The sequence below is a fragment of the Apodemus sylvaticus genome, chromosome 6 (assembly GCF_947179515.1).
Source record: "Apodemus sylvaticus chromosome 6, mApoSyl1.1, whole genome shotgun sequence".
In the NCBI taxonomy this organism is placed as follows: Eukaryota; Metazoa; Chordata; class Mammalia; order Rodentia; family Muridae; genus Apodemus; species Apodemus sylvaticus.
Window position 1 is genome coordinate 1,244,253 of NC_067477.1, and position 18,105 is coordinate 1,262,357.

At 38.3% G+C, this 18,105-nt stretch overlaps 1 protein-coding gene across 1 annotated transcript in view; it reads left to right on the forward strand.

Moving 5' to 3' along the window:
• The first annotated feature begins 1,219 nt into the window (after window positions 1–1,219).
• The window catches only part of Abcb5 (ATP binding cassette subfamily B member 5), a 90,521-nt gene continuing 73,635 nt past the window's right edge, over window positions 1,220–18,105 (forward strand). Inside the window, exons 1-4 of the mRNA XM_052186653.1 lie at window positions 1,220–1,272; window positions 9,646–9,703; window positions 14,209–14,359; window positions 18,047–18,101. Of these exons, the coding sequence (XP_052042613.1) occupies window positions 1,220–1,272; window positions 9,646–9,703; window positions 14,209–14,359; window positions 18,047–18,101 (317 nt within the window). The remainder of the gene's footprint in view (window positions 1,273–9,645; window positions 9,704–14,208; window positions 14,360–18,046; window positions 18,102–18,105) is intronic.

The window sequence follows — 18,105 nt, forward strand, 5'->3', positions numbered from 1 at the left end:
CCGTGTACTTTACATGGGACTTCATCACTGATTATATCAGATAGTACAGCTGTCTGAGCATAATACAAGGTTGGCTAAGCACCAAGATTAAAGAAAAGTTATTTGTTGGGGAGAAAAACCACACATGAGTCTAGTGTTATGGACAACAGATCATGTTCTTACTGAGGTGAGATTTAAGACACTTTCATGTTATGAATGTGTGGTTTTTATTATGTAATTGTTAGTTTCATAATCTTTTAATGATATTTACCAACTATTGCATGACTTTCTTATTTTATTGCTTTTTTATGTATATATTAAATTAGAGATGCTATAAAGTCGCTATGGAAAGTGTCAATATCTATCATCCTCACTAGGGTGAATGACTACATTTTTCTCTTTCTTGGTGCTGCATTCCTTTCTGACTCCTTGGAACACTATTTCATTGGGAATGTCATTATCTGAAAGTATATTAACAATGCCATATATTTTGTACTGTTTAATTAGTTAGTAATTCCACTCTACAGGTTATACCCATATCTTTAGTATCATCTCAGTACAGGGCTATATGCTATATGCTTTAACAAATGAGACTGATCAAGGGCATATTTCATCAGTAGTGAAATAATAACTTATGCACATATTGATGGGATTAGGACAAGTATAACCCAAAGAAAGGATGTGTTGTGCTTAATGCAGCTCTAATGACAAATAGGTTTCTAAAATATACTAGGTTTTAATACTACAGATCTACTTATGGTAGATCATCTAACTTGGTAGTTGGTGAAAGAGAAAACTACCCCCCTTAGAATGCTGGATATCAAAAAGTAATATTGCACATCTTATAGAGAGTCCTAAGTATTAGGGAGCTTCAAGATTTCCCCTGCCAATATCAAATCAGAATTAGAGTGGGAATGAAATTTAATATCTGGGCAAACAGTACATTTTCTAGTTTACTTTCCTTGTTTTATTCCAATTCTCAATTTCAGTTAACTCCAACTCTCATCTAAGAATGAGGTGAATGAGTCACAAACTCAATAACAAAATATGAACAAGATCAACTATCTACGCAGAAGCTTCATATGCAAGGGAATGCAGGCAGGGTGCATTCTGAGCAGCTTCTGTGGCAGACTGTTAAAAGATGAAGCATGCTGCTGTATACCAATCAAGTGAAAGTTTCACCTACTCATACTATATTGTTATTATTATCTTATTTCAGGAGAATTAAACTATAAACAATATGGCACATTCTGAAAGAGCCAATGGCTTGCAAGAAAGTAATCAGAGATATGGGTAAGTTTCTATTAAATTCTACAATTTTTCCTGAGACTTCAAACATACATTATCCTTTTCCCAACTGTAACAAAAAAAAAGTTTTCTTTTTCAAAAGTAACAATGTTTGTATTTAGCTGTACTTTTATTGTTTTTACCATTACAATTGTTATTACAATTGCTTCCACATTGGTTCCAGGACAGGCAATTGCTACAGAAATTGTTGAGTTAGGAATTCAGATATCAACTCTTTTGAATTTCTTGTGGCAGTATATAAAGCAAAGGAAAGATGGCCACATGATTTCATTTCACATTGGTAGACCCTTGGTTCCATATGGTACATGTATTTTCATTAAACAGACGTCTTTGTGCCTGTGTACAGTATACTGTTTTCTAGACCCAGAATGCATTCATGTAAAGATACAAAATAAAAAGAATCTTAAATCCTATTTTCACTTTTGCTATTAACCACAGGTTATATTTGGATACACATTCTGTATCGGTAGAGAACAACTCCCTAGCCCTCATGGTATATTAACAAGAAATATCCAGAAAAGACTCTCCCACCATTTTAACAATTTTCAAGCATTCAACATTCAATCACCACCTGCCCTACTCAGCCTACAATACTCACAATCACAGTCTTGATTGTGAATGTAACTTTTATTTCAGATAAAAATAAGACCATAGTATTTGTCTTTCCACATAGTATTTGTCTTTTTACTTGGGGTAATGCTCTAGATTCTTACGTGATTTCATGATATAATTCTTTTCTTTTAAATGCTGAGAAGTATGAGACACATCTATATCCCCCCCCACACACACACACCTTTTTTTCCTGAAACAATGGTAACTCAATCTCTGGGCTCAACAACTAGAATCCTAATCTTGTAAGCCATATTAAATCTAAATCCTCCAGTGGCAAATCCTGGCAGATTTGCCATAGAAACCAGGAGACTTAGTAGCTACATCTTGCCCTCTCACTATCTCCATCCAAAAAGTCCCTAACTCTTTCCTCCTTCCTCTCTTCCTCCATCCAACCTGGAAGACCTGCCTACTTGCCCAGTGATTGATTTCCTTTATTCATTAGGGGATGGTTCACAAGGAGTCACCTGAATACATGACTTATTCATTGTTCCAGACAACCTCTCCTGGGAAAGCTGAATTAACATCAAAACACAAGCACTCCAGGGCCATCCACAATACTTCCCCCTTTCTGTTCTAATAAAAAACAAAACCTTTCTCTCAAAAATAAATTGAGCACAACTATTACCATTTTGTAATTTATAAGGTATAAGATAGAGCTGACACCCAGTGCATCATTTTTGTCACTAAAATAGAACATTGTCATCTACCCTAACTTGAAAGACTTATAATTCTACACTTGACTTATATCCCAGCTTTAGATTGTATGCCATTTGAAAACCATCCTCTCAAATCTGTTCTCTCAAAGTAAATAGCCTGGGATGGCTATGAAACTATAAGTAGTCTTTCAACACCCTCAGAAATCCGCAAATGACCAACATTAACTGAAAATATATAGGAAGCCTAACACAGCTTCCAGAACTAAGACAAATTATGGAGACAACTGCCTACCTGTATAGCCCCAGTAAGTCAGGAAGTTGAAACATTCACCTTCAGCCTTCTAGCCCAGGATCATCTGACAGACCTTTGAAAAACTGGAGTTATTAAGGACTAGCCTATTCTGTCTCAGCAGAACTAAGCTGTCCTAACTTGTAATTGTGTCCTTTCAAGAACAGCACAGGTCTGCAGGGAGATTGGCAATTTCACAAATGTACAGCCTCACCTGTAGGTACAGATGATCACTGCTTCTTTGAATCCGTGAATTGAGAAGCTGTTAGGAACAGATTTGTCTCAACAACAAGTGAATGCATAACATTAAATGTTACATTCTGTGGATTTCTGACGTTGTTGAAAACTATCTATGTAAAGTAATCTAGACTGTTATCCATTAATTACCCTAAGCTATTTCTAATTAAAACATCTGAAAACACCCTAACAACTAACTCAGAGCCATGAATTTGCTACTAGGCCCTTAACTCACAGACTTAAACATCTCACATCAGTTTACAATTAAAGTTATAGAAGGACTGGGTCTAAGCCCTGTACTTTTAAAAATTTTGTATCAATAAAAGAAATTTATACCAATAAAAACCTTGATTTTTCATCAAAATATATTCTGTACCAAAATAAAAAATTATGACTTCAACTTAGTAACAATTATAAAAAATTTCTATCAAATGAGATCATGGCTATACAATCAATTCTGGCTATTTCCTCCCTGTTCCAATTATGACCATTTCTAAATTCCCCTAGAAAGGCAACCTTAGAATAACCACCTCCAGGCAGACGGTTGTATTAGTCTCTAATGTCTGTGTCCTGATTGGATCTGGCTGAAGGTCTAGGACATCAGGAGTTTAATCAGGTCAATTCAGCATGTCTGAGGATGAGACTCACTAAGGCTATATATTCTGTAATATACAAATCTCAAAACAAAATTTTAGTATCATCAAGATAACTTTTTTGTTTGAATCTCTGGAATCTAATTCTCTGGGGGTCTCTATCAAATCTGACTCATATTACTCTGGAAGGTATACAGACACTAATCACCTTTTCTAAAAACGCAAAGATAAAACCTTTCTCCCAAATCAGCATATCCTTGAGCCAGTAACCAAAAAACTTTTATATTTAACTCTCTCCCAGAGGAATAATATAACCACAAAACTCAAAAACCACACCCATTTTGAAAATTAAAGCAATTCAAAACAAATGAAGTAAACTAAAATACTGTTTGTGCCTATTCTTAGGTCTTTTCTATTTTGCCAAGCAGGATAAAAACCCAAGATTCCTTTGGAGCTCACATTAGACAAAAGTTGAGTATCCTGTGAGGCATATTAGAGCAATGTATCTCTATATCTTCTTTCTGTTTGGTTCTCTGCCTATAGCAGCCATCTTGTTATACCATCTATCTGTTCAGCTCTCTGCCTGGAGCCAAAGACATTAATTTCATCAATACCTGTTATAATATCTACCTGTTGAGCTCTCTGCCTGGACCTACAGACATTTATTAGTTAATGCCTGTTATAGCAGGTAATTATCACTGCCCTCTTTACTTGGGAATCAGTGACTAATTTTCCCTATCTTAGTTCTGCAGGTGAAAATCTCCACGTGATTCAGAAAAAAAATCTGTATATAAATCTTTCCTAAAAGCAAATAATCCCAATTTTATAAATTCACAGTTCAATCCATCTCTGCCCTAGGAAGTAGGCAACTTCCATCCTCCTTTTTCTGTCTCAGAGAAGCCTGCAGTCCCTGCAGCAGGGACCTCAGAGCCTGCTTTCTTTGTTTCAATTCCCCCCACCTCCACCCACCCCCTCTCTTGAGCCCCTCTCTTGAGACTCATCTCAGTGCTAATAAGCAACTCACTTAACAAAAATAAACTAAAATAAAATTCTAATCCTCAGGCTAATAATCTTTAATTTTTTTGTGGATTCTTGCCCAACACATTGATTTGCCACCTGTTGCAAGAAATATTAAAATGAACTCCAATTTCCTGCACTTCACCCAGCTATTCTCAGCTCTGGCAGTCTCAATGACCAGTTCTTATCACATGGAGACTCTCTGCCCCAGAGCTCCAAAACTCTCCACCCAGCTCACTAAGTTCCCACTGGCAGGAGACTACCACACCAGCCCCATGCTTCAAAACCCCCACAGCCTTTGTGGTGTACCATTTGGCACACCAGAACCCAGTAGAACCGAAGTGTAAAGGAAATCTCCACACAAACTTAGTTTTGAAGCAATGGTAACTCAATCTCTCGGTGCAACAACTAGAATCCTAATCTTGTAAACCATATTAAATCTAAATCCTCAGGTGGCAAATCCTGGTGGATCGGCCATAGAAACTTAGTAGCTACATTTTGCCCTCTCAATATTCCCATCCAAAATGCCCACATCTGTATTCCTAATACTAGGAAGGCTGAAATAGGAGTATCTGAATGCCAGCCTAGGCTACATAGTGAGCAACTATTGAAAGAAAGAAAGGGGGGGAGGGAGGAGGAGGAAGGAAGGAAGGAAGGGAGGGAGGGAGGGAGGGAGGAAGGAAGGAAGGAAAGAAGGAAGGAAGGAAGGAAGCAAGGAGACAGCGAGATAACTTAGTGTGTACTACTCTTTCAGGGCATCCAGGTTGGGTTCCCAGCATCCACAAAGGGTTGTTCACAACTGCCTATTACCCCAGCTCTAGGGAATCCAGCATCCTCTTCTTACATCCATGAGCACCTGCATATACATGCACATATACACATACACATATGGAGAGAGAGAGAGAGAGAGAGAGAGAGAGAGAGAGAGAGAGAGAGAGAGAGGAGACTTTAAAATTAAAATTTTTTAAAAGAAATAAGAGATGAAATAATAGTTTAGCAGTTAAAAGTATTAACTGCTCTTGCAAAGGTTTGGTTTCCAGTATCCACATGATGATTCATAACCAAGGAATCTGATGTGCTCTTCTGATCTCTGTGGGTACCAGACACCACACATGATACACATATATTTATGCAGACAAAATACACATACATATAAAATAAAAATACATGAATGTTTAAAATATAAATAAGCATAAGAAAATTTTACTGTGCTGTGTGTTAGCATTTTGTCTAAGCTCTGCCTCACAGTTACCTGGCAACAGCCAGGTAAGCCTGACTGACTATAAAAGGGGCTGTTTGCCCCCTCTGCCTTCTCTTGCTCTCTTGCCTTTTTGCTCTTGCTCTGTTCTCTCACCCCTTCCCCCTCTCTCAAGGGAGAGAAGGAAAATGTTTGGTGGTGGTGTAGTCAGGTATGGGGGAAGAGGGTGCCTTCAAAGGCCAATGCTGAGGCATCCCTTCATCCTGAGGGACCAGCCAGGGCATGGAGAGGGGAGTTGAGAGAGTAGTAGAGACAAAGAGAGGCAGAGAGTTTAAGAGTAGAGAAGTACAGGCTGGCCATGAGCACTTGGAGAGAGATGGGGGAGGGTAATGGGAGAGAGGGCGAAAGGGGAGAGGACAGAGCAAGAGCAGGAGGGCAAGAGAGCAAGAGGAGGAGGAGGGGACAAGCATCCTCTTTTATAGTGAGTCAGACATACCTGGTTGTTGCCAGGTAACTGTGGGCAGAGCTTAAACAAAATGCTAACACTGTGCATCTATGCCACATATTTGTTAGGTATCTGTATTTGTTACCTAGCAATATTTGTTATATATCCATGCTTGTCATGTATCCATATTTGTTATGTATCAATATTTCTTATGTATTCATAGTTCTTACATATCCATCTGCTGATGGGCATGTCAGGTTTTGGCAGTATGATTATTCCTGCACTAAACATGGACGTGCAGAGAACAACTCTTCAGCACATTGATTATAATTCCTTTCAAGGCATAATTGTGGGATTGATGGATCATTTGGTTATTCTATTTTAGTGGGGTTTATATTCTTTTTTTTATTTTCACTTATGTGTATGAGTGTATGTCTGTGTGTGTGCAGGTACCCTATGGATACTGGAAGGGTCAGATCCCTTGGAGCTGAAGCAGTCCATTATGGGTGCTGGGACCAATAACAGTGCATGCTCAAAATCACTGATTAATCCCTCCAGTCCAGCTGTTTACATTTTCACTGTTGTTTTGTCTTTTGTTTTAATTTTTGAGACAGAGTCTCTCTATATAGCTGTAGGCTGTCCTGAAATTCACTCTGTAGACCAGGTTGGCCTGGAATTCAGAGATATCTGCTGCCTCTGCCTCCTGAATGTGGGATTAGAGATGTGAGCAACCATGCCTGGCCTTATTTGCAGATTTGACACATACTTGTACTATTTTTCACATAGCTGAATTTGTGGCTATTATTAAAATTTTAAAAATAAGTATTGGGAACACTTAGAAAGTCAAGAGTTGCATCCCTCACCTGTATGCTCATATACCTTTAATCTTTTGATGTAGTTATTTTCCCATATTGTTGAGCTGTTTTCTTATAAACTGAATGTTTCTTCTCTGATTGCTATGCCATTGATGGCAGATGAGGAGACAAATCTGTTTTAGATTTCATTTGTTCATTTAAGCATCACCTGTGGATCAAATAAAACGCGTATCTTCGGCTCACATTTGTCAGCATCATAATGACTATGTAGATGAAAATTCAAACTTTGAATTACAACCAAGGTCAGTCCCGAGCTGTGTAAACTAGGACTGTTCAGTTTGGTTCAGTTTACTCTTTTCTGAAACAGCCGTGGCACTGCTGCCCTTGTCGGTCTACTACTGTTGTAGACCACAGGGCAAGTAAGGAATGCTTGGGGAAAACCTAAAGTTAGGAGATGGCTAATTTTGCTAGTTTCCTGGTGGGACTGAGAAGCTACACAGCTGACTTACATTAGAGGAGACAAGACTAAAGGATGATGCTAGAAACCAGCCCGTGGTGAGAACTAAAGGCTGGGTTGAACCGTTTTGAAAAGCCAGATTCCTGGAACTTGAGGGTTGGCTCTGTCCTAAAAATCTGGGCATGATTCTGAGGAGGTGGGCAAAGCTCAGTTGGTGCTAGGAGCAGAAATGTGGGTGCTTTGGGTCATATAAATTTAATTACTGAATCACTAAGTTACCTCAGCTTGCAGTCAAGCAGAGCACACACAGGGCCTGCGAACAGAGACTCAGACAGCCTGGCTGTACCTGGGTGCCCAAACTATGCACGTGCACCTTGGCAGCCTAGCCTCTGGGAGCCAACCTATGCATCCTCTCCTGCTTCTGACAGAGAGAAGTCTGTCATAAGCCGATGCAAACCTTGTAAAGGTCAGGGCAAGGAAATGTGCTCCCTTACATGAAATTTATCAAGTGACAAAAGTGAGGATGGCCATAGGAAAGGGGTTTACAGTTTCAAAGTACTGTGTTGTTTGTTTGTGTTTTGTTTGGTTTGGTTTTTTTTCCATGCCTCCTCCTAGACACCAGCCAGTACATAAATTAACTGTTAACCTGAGGCATGAGAACAAACACAGAAAGGAATTCATCATGGTGACAACAATTACACATTCCAAAGCTGGAGAAAAGACATGGAAGGGCAAGTTTGCCACAAGTTACACCTCTTCCTTCTTGTCTATAATGTGTTAAGTGTTTCAGAATTGTGCGTGTTTGATATACACCCAAAGTACAAAAGTCACATGCTTCACTTGAATGTCCTTGAAATGTGAGCTAAGGATTTTTCAAAGTATCGACAAAATTCAGAATATCCCAAGCAACACACCTGACAGAATTCTGTCCCTGTAAAGATCACAGCTGCTCTCCAGTGTTTTGTTAGAGAAGGCTGTTTGTGTGTTTGTTTTTAATTCAACTCTTCATGCTTGGTAGGATGCTGCTGTCCTAAGGACACAAGAACAGGTGTAGATGTGAAGCAGTAGACCCCTCATGTACTATGGTAGGAAAGTTCTGGAAAGTGCACAGCCTTCCTCAAATAATTAAAAACAGGACTAGTGAGGTGGATCAATGGATAAAACTTCTTACTGGGCAAGACTGATGCCCTCAGTTCAACCCTGGATCCCACTTTGGAAGGAAAGAACTCCCTAAAGTAAGTTATCCTCTTCATTCATATGCTATGGGATACACACACACACACACACACACACTAAAATAAAATCTTTTAAACATAATTTAGAAACATAATTGGTGTATTGTTTAGAAACTAAAAGCAGAATGTACATTCATAATCATAGACACATTGGTAGCAATTGTCAAAGCATGAAAGAGATCCTAGTGAGTGCTGACTGATGTGAGGAGGACATGAAGTTTAGTGAGATTAGCAACCCACCTTAAATAGTGGAGAGGGACTCCACTGCAGCACGGAGGAAACTATCCTAAGTGAGTGATTCCAAGATTTCGAGATGAGCCTTAAAGAGATTATGCCCATCACAAAAGGGGAAGTACTATATGATTTCACTCAGCTGAGTCACTACAGTTGTCAGGTTCATAGAGACAAGCAGAATGGTGGCTGGGGACCTAGGACAAGGAAAAGTGTTCAATAGGCAAAGGGAATCAGTATTGTGATGAAAAGAGTTCTATGGGAGACATGAAAGATGCCTTTGGTGGCCTCCTTGTCACTTACAGTGGTTATGAAAGCTGGTGTCTGCTATGTATATTTTAACACAATTTATCCATTATCATTCCAGACGTATGTATTCACTTCTATACAGGCAGCCATAGTCAACCTCAAAAGTTCGTACTTTCTGTCATTAAATCTGCTTTCACACTTAGTAATTTGTACAAGCTTGCCAAAGGTAGTATTTCTTTGGCACACTTTGGCAAAACGTTAATTGGGAAATTATATAAATTCTATTCACATAGTGCCTTTTCTGTCTTTGTATTTATTTTTCAGACCTCTGCAAGAACAACTGCCTAAAGCAGAAAATCAAGCTGTTGGACCTATTGAGATAGTAAGTAAAACCAGGACACAAGTGTGTACATCAGAAAATTGTGGGAATTGGCAGCAGCATATGGAATGTTCTCATTTATTTGGTAGTTTACATCTTCTATGTGAAAAAAAAAGAATTAGAAAACATTCATCATAGTGTCTGCCACTATCAGTTTTCTATTGCAGTGAAGAGACACCATGATCAAGGCAATGCTTTTAAAAGAAAGCATTTAACTGGGCCTTGCTTACAGTTTCAGAGGATCAGTCCATTATCTTCATGGCAGGGAGCCTAAGAGCAGGGATCATAGTGGCAGGCAGGTGTGGTGCTGGAGAAGTATTTCAGAGCTGCATCCTGACCCATAGGAAGAGAGAGGAAAAGACACTGAGGGGCCTGGTGTGGGCTTTTGAAACTGCAAGGCTCATCTCCAGAGATACACTTCCTCCAACAAGACCACACCTCCTAATCCTTCAATCCTTTCAAGCAGTTCTACTCCCTTGTGATTAAGCATTCAAATATATGAGCCTACAAGTATCATTATTCAAGCCACCACAGTGATTTTCCAAAATGACAAAACAAAAGAATCTCAAAACTCCATAGTGAAAGATAATTAAAACATGCAGTCTCTAAGCAATGCTATCAGCTTTCAGCAGCATAAAGTGATGTGATGAGCAAAAATGCTACCTGAGAGCGCTCAACAGCATGGACAGTTATGCATGACTTTTGCTATGTTTACACTTGAGAAAGTTCCAATATATAAACATTAATTTATGCAATTAGTATAGAATTTCTTTCTTCAGGTAGCCTCTTTAATACTTTTTTATTCTTTCAGAACTTTATATAGGCATATAATAAATTTTGATCAAATCCACCAATGCCCTCTCTTTCAGTTTTTTTCCCTATTCCATCTCATCACTGTACCCTCCCCTCCATCATATGTCCTTTTATAAAAATCCACTGATCAGTTGGTGCTGCCAGTATGTCCATTGATATAGGGCCATCAATTAAAGCATTTGTCATTCAGGAGCATCATGCTTGAAGAAGACTGACTCTCCCATTCCCAGAAGCCATCAGCTGCCAATAGCTCCTGGGCTAAGGGTGGGATTTCATGGACCTCTCCTAGCTCTGTGCTGGGATTTTGTCTGGTTTATTCTTTGCAGGTACACAGTCCCAACCACTGAGAGTGCACGTGTGCCATAGCCTTGTCATGTCTGTAAGATACTGCTTTAGTGCACTCATCTATGCCCTCTGGATGTTTAATACTGCATTCTTTTACAACCGTTCTGCTTCCTCTTTCACTATGATCCTTGAGCCTGGGAAAGAGGATGCCTTGTGATATAGGAGTCCCACTTAGAGCCAAACATTTCAGTCTCTTATCCTCAGCATATTTACCAGTGGTGTGTTGCTGTCCTAATTACCATGTACTTAAAAGAAGTTTCTCTGATGAGAGTTGAGAAATGCACTAATCAATGGATATAAATATAGAACTTTGGGGACAGTATTATCCATTTAGCAGAATTATAGAATTATAGCTCTACCCTAAAGTCTGCAACCAACCAGGCCATTAGATTTTTTCCACTTGACTATACCATGCATAAACTATGTCTTATAGAACAGGCCTTAAATCCAATCAGAAAGTGGCTGGTTATGTTGTGTACCACTATTGTACTATCAGACCTATCTTGCCAAGACAGTTACTGTGGCTCATAATGTTTATAGTTGAGTAAGATTGTTGATTAATTTTCTCCCACAGTAGCTGAAATAGAACCTTCTAACACTAAGAACACCAGTCAGAAGTGATGAACCTTTCAATGGAGTGAAAAGCATTGACTAGGGTTAGGGGTGGTATGTGATAGGACAGGGAAGGTGAGAAAATATTGGGAAACATATAAGGGATAATTAACTCTAAAAAGTTTTAAAAACATCATATGGACACCTACTACTGTAGAAACTTATATTTATGTATGTATGTTTGTATATTTGTATGTTTATATGTATGTATATATGTATAAAAAGAGTTTAAATGAAGTTACTACCCTAAAATAAGCCTGGGGTGGCACAGGCTATCAAACAAAAAGTCTAGTGCCTGAAATTTGGTGCCTTTTTTTATGTTACTGGTCATTTGGGGTCCCATAAACCTTCCCCAAACATTATAAGATATTGGCACTGTACTTAGTTTCCCTCCAGAACTTGATACTAAAATCCTATTGCTGAAGTTTACATACTTAAGTTATAGGACATGGAGAAGTCAAGCTGGTATAAAAAGCTTTAAAATAATTATTATGTAAAGCCTGTATTTAGTAGAAAACATATCAACACACACATTTGGAATTCTGTTCAAAAAATACTATCATGCATGTCTTCTTAGACATCTCTCCAACACTAATCTCTTTGCTTAGTTGTCAGTGATATGCCAACTGTTATAGTTTGGTGTCTGTTGATGTGATAAACATCATGACAAAAAGGCGACTGCAGAGGAAAGGGTTTATTTTGGTCTATGTCTTATAGTCCACCATCAATGGAAGCCAGGGCAGGAGCTCAAGGCAGAAGCTTGAAGTAAAAACCAAGGAGGAATATCGCTCACTGGTTTGCTCTCAGACTCATTTCAGCTAACTTATTTAAGAGTCCAGGCCCACTTGCCTAGGAATGGTAGTACCCACAGTTGACTGGACCCTCCTACAGTTGTGTCATGAAATGTTCCTGAACCCCAAAAGACCACCAAGAAGCTTAATCTGATGTAATCGTATTAGGGTCTCTTTATTTAGGCTAGAGCTTGGGCTCCCTGCTAACCCTGACACAGGAGGAAGGTTTTGTCCTGAACCTAGTTTTAGGCAAGCATTTATAGAGACAAGAAGGGGTATCTAACCTGGTACACATCTGATTGGGGGAGGGGGGACGTTATGGCCTTTAGCATAATTGTCTGGTGCTGGAAGCCAAACCATAAATTTAACTTCTGCTTTCCTAGTGGTGGTTTCCTGGTGGTTATTAGGCAAGGGCAGGCTTGTAACCTCAAGGTGCAGTTTTGTTTGGGAATAACTTGAAAACTGGTTCTAGACATTGGATTTGTTGGGGGAATAACCTGGAGATGCAGGTCTTGTTGGGGGGTAGCCTGGAAACTGGTGCTAGGTACCAGCCTGTTAGTTAACTTGAGTTCAACCTTAGGTCAAGTTCTCTAAGATGGAGTCTGAACCCAAAAAATTTAATCTCTCACTACATTAATAATAATTTTTTTTAAAAAAAATGCCCCCATAAGCAAGCCCACAGCCCCATCTGATGGAAACAATTCCTCAGTTGAGGTTTTCTCTTCTCAGGTATGTCAAGTTGACAATCAAAATTATCTGTCACAACAAAACACATCTAACTTTCAAAAGTTTAAAATCTAGGAAGTATCAGAATGTGCATAACTTTATCAACAAGACAATAGACCTCTAAACACATGCACATGTGAAAAACACTAATATATTTAGTAATGTTCGTTCGGATTTCTGGATATGGTTTGTGCATGTGTGTGTGCATATGTGAATGTGTGTGTATATGTGTGTGTAACAATAATAATTATAGAAGAGATTATGGTTTCAAGAGGGACTTGGGGTGACATGAGAGGACTTAGGAACGGGAGAGGAAGGGGTGAGAATTATGTAAATTAAATGTATTCATATATGAAATTCTCAATTTTTTTAATTTAAGAAGCAAGATAACAGACTATGCTGGTGAAAAGCAGAGGAGCAAACACCTGTGTATCATATGCAGTACTGAAAAATGCTATGGACATTACTTCATAATTACTGCTGAGCTATTGCAATGGGTGAACAAAAATACAGTTTGCATATACAAAATATGTACTGTGTGTGCTTTTATTTGAATCCAGTGCATTTCAGCATACATTACATTATAATCCTCCTCTCTCAGCAGAATGAAAACCCATGACACTTGTCATTCATGATTTGGTATTAGATTGATATTGTGGGGAGTTGATATAAGATGAAACACTCAATGTTTGGCTTTCAGAAATCCCATCTTACTACAAACATCCCTATAAATAATTATTGACCCTTGTTTACAAGATAGGCATTATTTGAGGGCAAATTTAATGTAAGGAACTGTAATAACAATGAAACATAATTCATATCATTTTACAAGCTGGATGTTTACAGTTAGTGATGGCAATGCAATAACGCTCATGAACAAAAATGTGTTGACTGACTTTGCATCAAGTCCTTTAAAATAAATGGAAATGAAAGCTTTGGAATCACTCCCACATGGGATCTGAAGTATATTTTCATACAGTTTGAGTTTTTTGGTTTAGTTCGTTTTTCAGCATCTCCTCAAACCTTGATGTGAAACTTTCAGAGCTAAGACTGGATGCTTGTTTGCTTTTTCCTGTAGAGAGAAATGCACACCCATGGTTTTAAAAATTGATTTAACCTCATGATCTGCTGGTTAGGTAATATTTGCTATGGGTAGAGCTATAGGCCAGCAGTTTTGCTTGTGTTTTACAACAGTAACATTTTCACACTTTGTTTTCTCAGTTCTGCTTTGCTGATAATCTGGACATTGTCCTCATGACCCTGGGAATACTAGCATCCATCATAAATGGAGCCACTGTTCCTTTAATGTCCCTGGTTTTAGGAGAAATAAGTGATCATTTTATTAATGGATGCCTAGTCCGAACTAACAGAAGTAAGTGCAAAATCTTTCTGTATTACTGGAGACTAAAACACATTAAATAAAGTAATCAGACATTGAGTTTACAGATTATTATAAAACAATATTTTATAATATGTACTTGTCTACATTGCTTGATACTAAATAACCAAGGTCTGTATTAGAGATCTTCGGAAAAATCACCAGTAATATGTGTGTCTGGATATATAACAGTGGTGGAGAGAAAAAAAAAACAGGAAAAGGAAGAGAGAGAGGAAAGTGGGGAAGAGGAGATAGGGGAAGAAAAAGAGAAAAGGAAAATGAAGAAAGAGGTAAGGGGGATGAGAAGAGATGAAGAAGAAAGGGGAGAGGGGAGGAAAGAAACTGGTTTAGAGAACTCGGGGTCTTGCAGGAAAGATCCAGTGATGTAGCTAAAGTCCAAAGGATGTTTATTGTTCGTATATATGAATCACCCAAGATCCTCTGTAGTTCATCTTGTCTCTAGAAACTTAATAATATTCTGAGAATAATGGTGCATGTATCAGGATTTAATCAAAAGCATGGCCCATTTGCATCATTCCTCTATAATGTCTCCTTGTGAAGAAGAGATCAGAGAGTTAGGTGTGACTTTTGGTTCTATTGGTTCACTAGCTTCTTGGGGTTTTTACCTAGATGTGAATATATGTGGTATTATCAGTCATAATTCAGTATGAAGGCAGCAAAGAACATGCAGAAAAGTATTTTGCTAAAATCAAATGCTTTAACAATAGCAAACAAGAGAAGAACCTTAGCAAAGAACCTAAAAGCATGTTGCCATGCTCCTCATGTTGGTGAGCATCTTTCTTACATCACATCCCTCACACAGCTTCAAGGTGGTGTCCTTTAAGGTGGCTTTAACTTAGTATATAATTCCAAGGTCTTTTAAGGCAGCATTTAACTTAGTATATAGTTCCAGTGGTTCTCCTGTGCATGGATATACTAGATGTGGTTTAATGGATATTTTAAATATAGTAATTCTTCAACTTTACATATGTATTCCAAATTCAGTATCCTTATAAGCTATTTATTGCAACTGAGACAAATGTCTGGTTGACACCTGTACCATCTCTTAGACACTTGCCTAGCTTTTACAGTGTGCCTCCCTCTGTGCCCTACTTGAATTTAAATAGATCATGTCTTTTCATTTTCCACTCCCTGGCTGATATTTCAAGTGCTTCCCTTTTATCCAAGTGGAACTAACCCATTGCTTCTGTGTCTGTGCCTTCCCAAGTGGAGTGATTGCTTCCTCCCTAAACAGTTATGAGATTTTTGTCATTTTAATGATATAAACAAGACAGAACTAAATATGTGAGTAAAATTAAAAGTTTGTTCTTTATAGAGGCTGGAGAGAGAGTTCAGCAAGTGAGAACACTCATGATGCTAATGTGGTGTGTGTGTGTGTGTGTGTGTGTGTGTGTGTGTGTGTGTGTATACACATAACACCTGTAACCCCAATGCTGCAGGAACGGAAACAGGGAATTCTTAACAGCCTAGCTCCTTCAGTGAGAAAACATGTCTTAAAGAAAAAGTGTAGAGCATGATCAAGCAGGACACCTGACATATTCTATGTAGGCAGGCACACACACCTTATACACATGTATAGATACAACACATATACACACATACACTAAAATATATATGCAAAAAAAAATGATGGAGACCTTTCAGTTGTCCAGGCAGGGAAGTGAACCTACAAAGAGATGAAAATGAAAGTCAGCTCATGTTGACTTCATCAACCTGGATCAGACTTCAGGGACTCTAATGCCAGGCAGTTCATTGTCAGCATATTTAAAACACAGTACAATTCGGGGAGGGGGGGGAGGGTGAAGAAGTTTTCCAGGCAACAATCATTCCAATTCCAGATGCACAATAAAGTTTACTGTGTGACTAATTATAAATTCCTTTACAAAGTATTTATACATTCACCAGGAAGGTGAATTCTGTGGCTAAAGATAAAGATCTAGGCAAGGAGAGTTTGGAATAAACATTCTGGGGAGTTAAATGAAGTCTGCCTCTATAGTAAAAGGGTCATGAAGATAGCAAAGTGGTCCATTGGGTCATTAACAATAACTACTCCCAGCTCTCTAGGCAGGAAAACAGGTAATTTATCTCCTCCTTTGGGGAGAGGCTGTGATAAAGCAGAGAATCATGAAAATGGGTGTGGCAGAATGCAGAGCAAAGCAAAAGTGCTTACTTCCTGGTAGATATGAGGCAAAGAGAGCTGGTGACCTCCTCTTCCTTCTGCTTTTGTCTCATGCAGGCCCCTGTTGTATGGCATTGCCTGCATTCTGGGCAGGCCTCTCCTTCAGCTGTTTCTCTTATGTCAATTGTCCCTGAAAAGGCCCTCACAGATTCACACAGAATGTGCTCTGCTAGTTTCCCCAGCACTGTCAACCCAGTCAAGATGTCAGTCATGATTAACTATCACTATGGTAAAGGTAAAAGCAGTTTAGATTTATGTAAGTTTCTTGGATATTATTGTTATATCATAAATTAAAGAGATGTTCAGGGGCTGGACAGGTGGCTCAGTGGTTAAGAGCACTTGGTGGTGTTGCAGAGGATTTGATCCCAGCACACTACAGTTCCAAGGAATCTGATGCCCTCTTCTGATCTCCATGGGCACCTGACAGGAAAGTGGGGCACATAAATACACACAGGCAATACACTCATACACATAAAATAAAAATAAATGTTTAGAGAGATGAAGGAATATGAAGGAGTATTTTTTAACATTTTAATGATAGCTATGCTAATTACTGGTGTTAATTTTCTGGAGGATAATAAAAGAGGATTATTTCCCACAAACAAAATAAAAATAGTAACTATCATTAATTAGAGGTTCCTTTCTGTATAAACACTGAACTTTTGCATTGTCTACTTCTAGTGATATAATGTCAAATTGAGATTACACTATTTCTATGTCTGTGTGATATCATTTTACAAAGCATATTGATTATCTTTAGTAGTTGGGTTAAATCTCAGTTAACACTTCTACTAAGATCTATTGTCTGTATTCTATCTGCATCAAATTTAACTTTTGGAAAGGGGAAAGCATTCGGAATGTAAACAAAGAATATAGAAAATAAAAAAAAATGTGCTAGCTAAAATTATGTATTAAGATTCCATAAATGGCATGAGGGAGACAACTATAAGACTCATAAGCAAAGATTGTTTGAAACAATTTTGTTATTAGTTCCTTTGGTGATAACCACCTATATTTCAATAATATTTGTGTCCATTTTTGCCACAACATCTTTTACAACTTCCACATATATACTTGCATTTCTTGAACTTTCTAAGTCACTCTTGAAGACATATTGAATTTAATTCTAAAATGCATAACCTTGGGCCGAAAGCAGGATTCAGTTGCTGTAACTCTCTTGGCTGTCAGCTGATTGTTAAAGGTATCCTAGAGAATTCTTTCCAGGTGTGAGACATGAGAACAGTGTTGCCTCGTAGCTTTCGCTGTGGGGAAACAGTCTTGAGAGAAGAGATAATTCCTGAAAGTTCTCCTTTAAAAAACATAGGCAGCATGGAATCATGATCCTGAGGCATTGATTCCATTTTATGTAAAAGCAAGCAAGCAAACAAAAATTGTGTATTTGGTTAGAAGAGAAAATTATGAAACACTTTGGGTAAGAATTAATTTTCTTTATAATTTAAAAAACAAATCTCTTTTTACAGCTAAATATGAAAACTGTTCTCAGTCTCAAGAAAAGCTGAACGAAGATATCATTATGTAA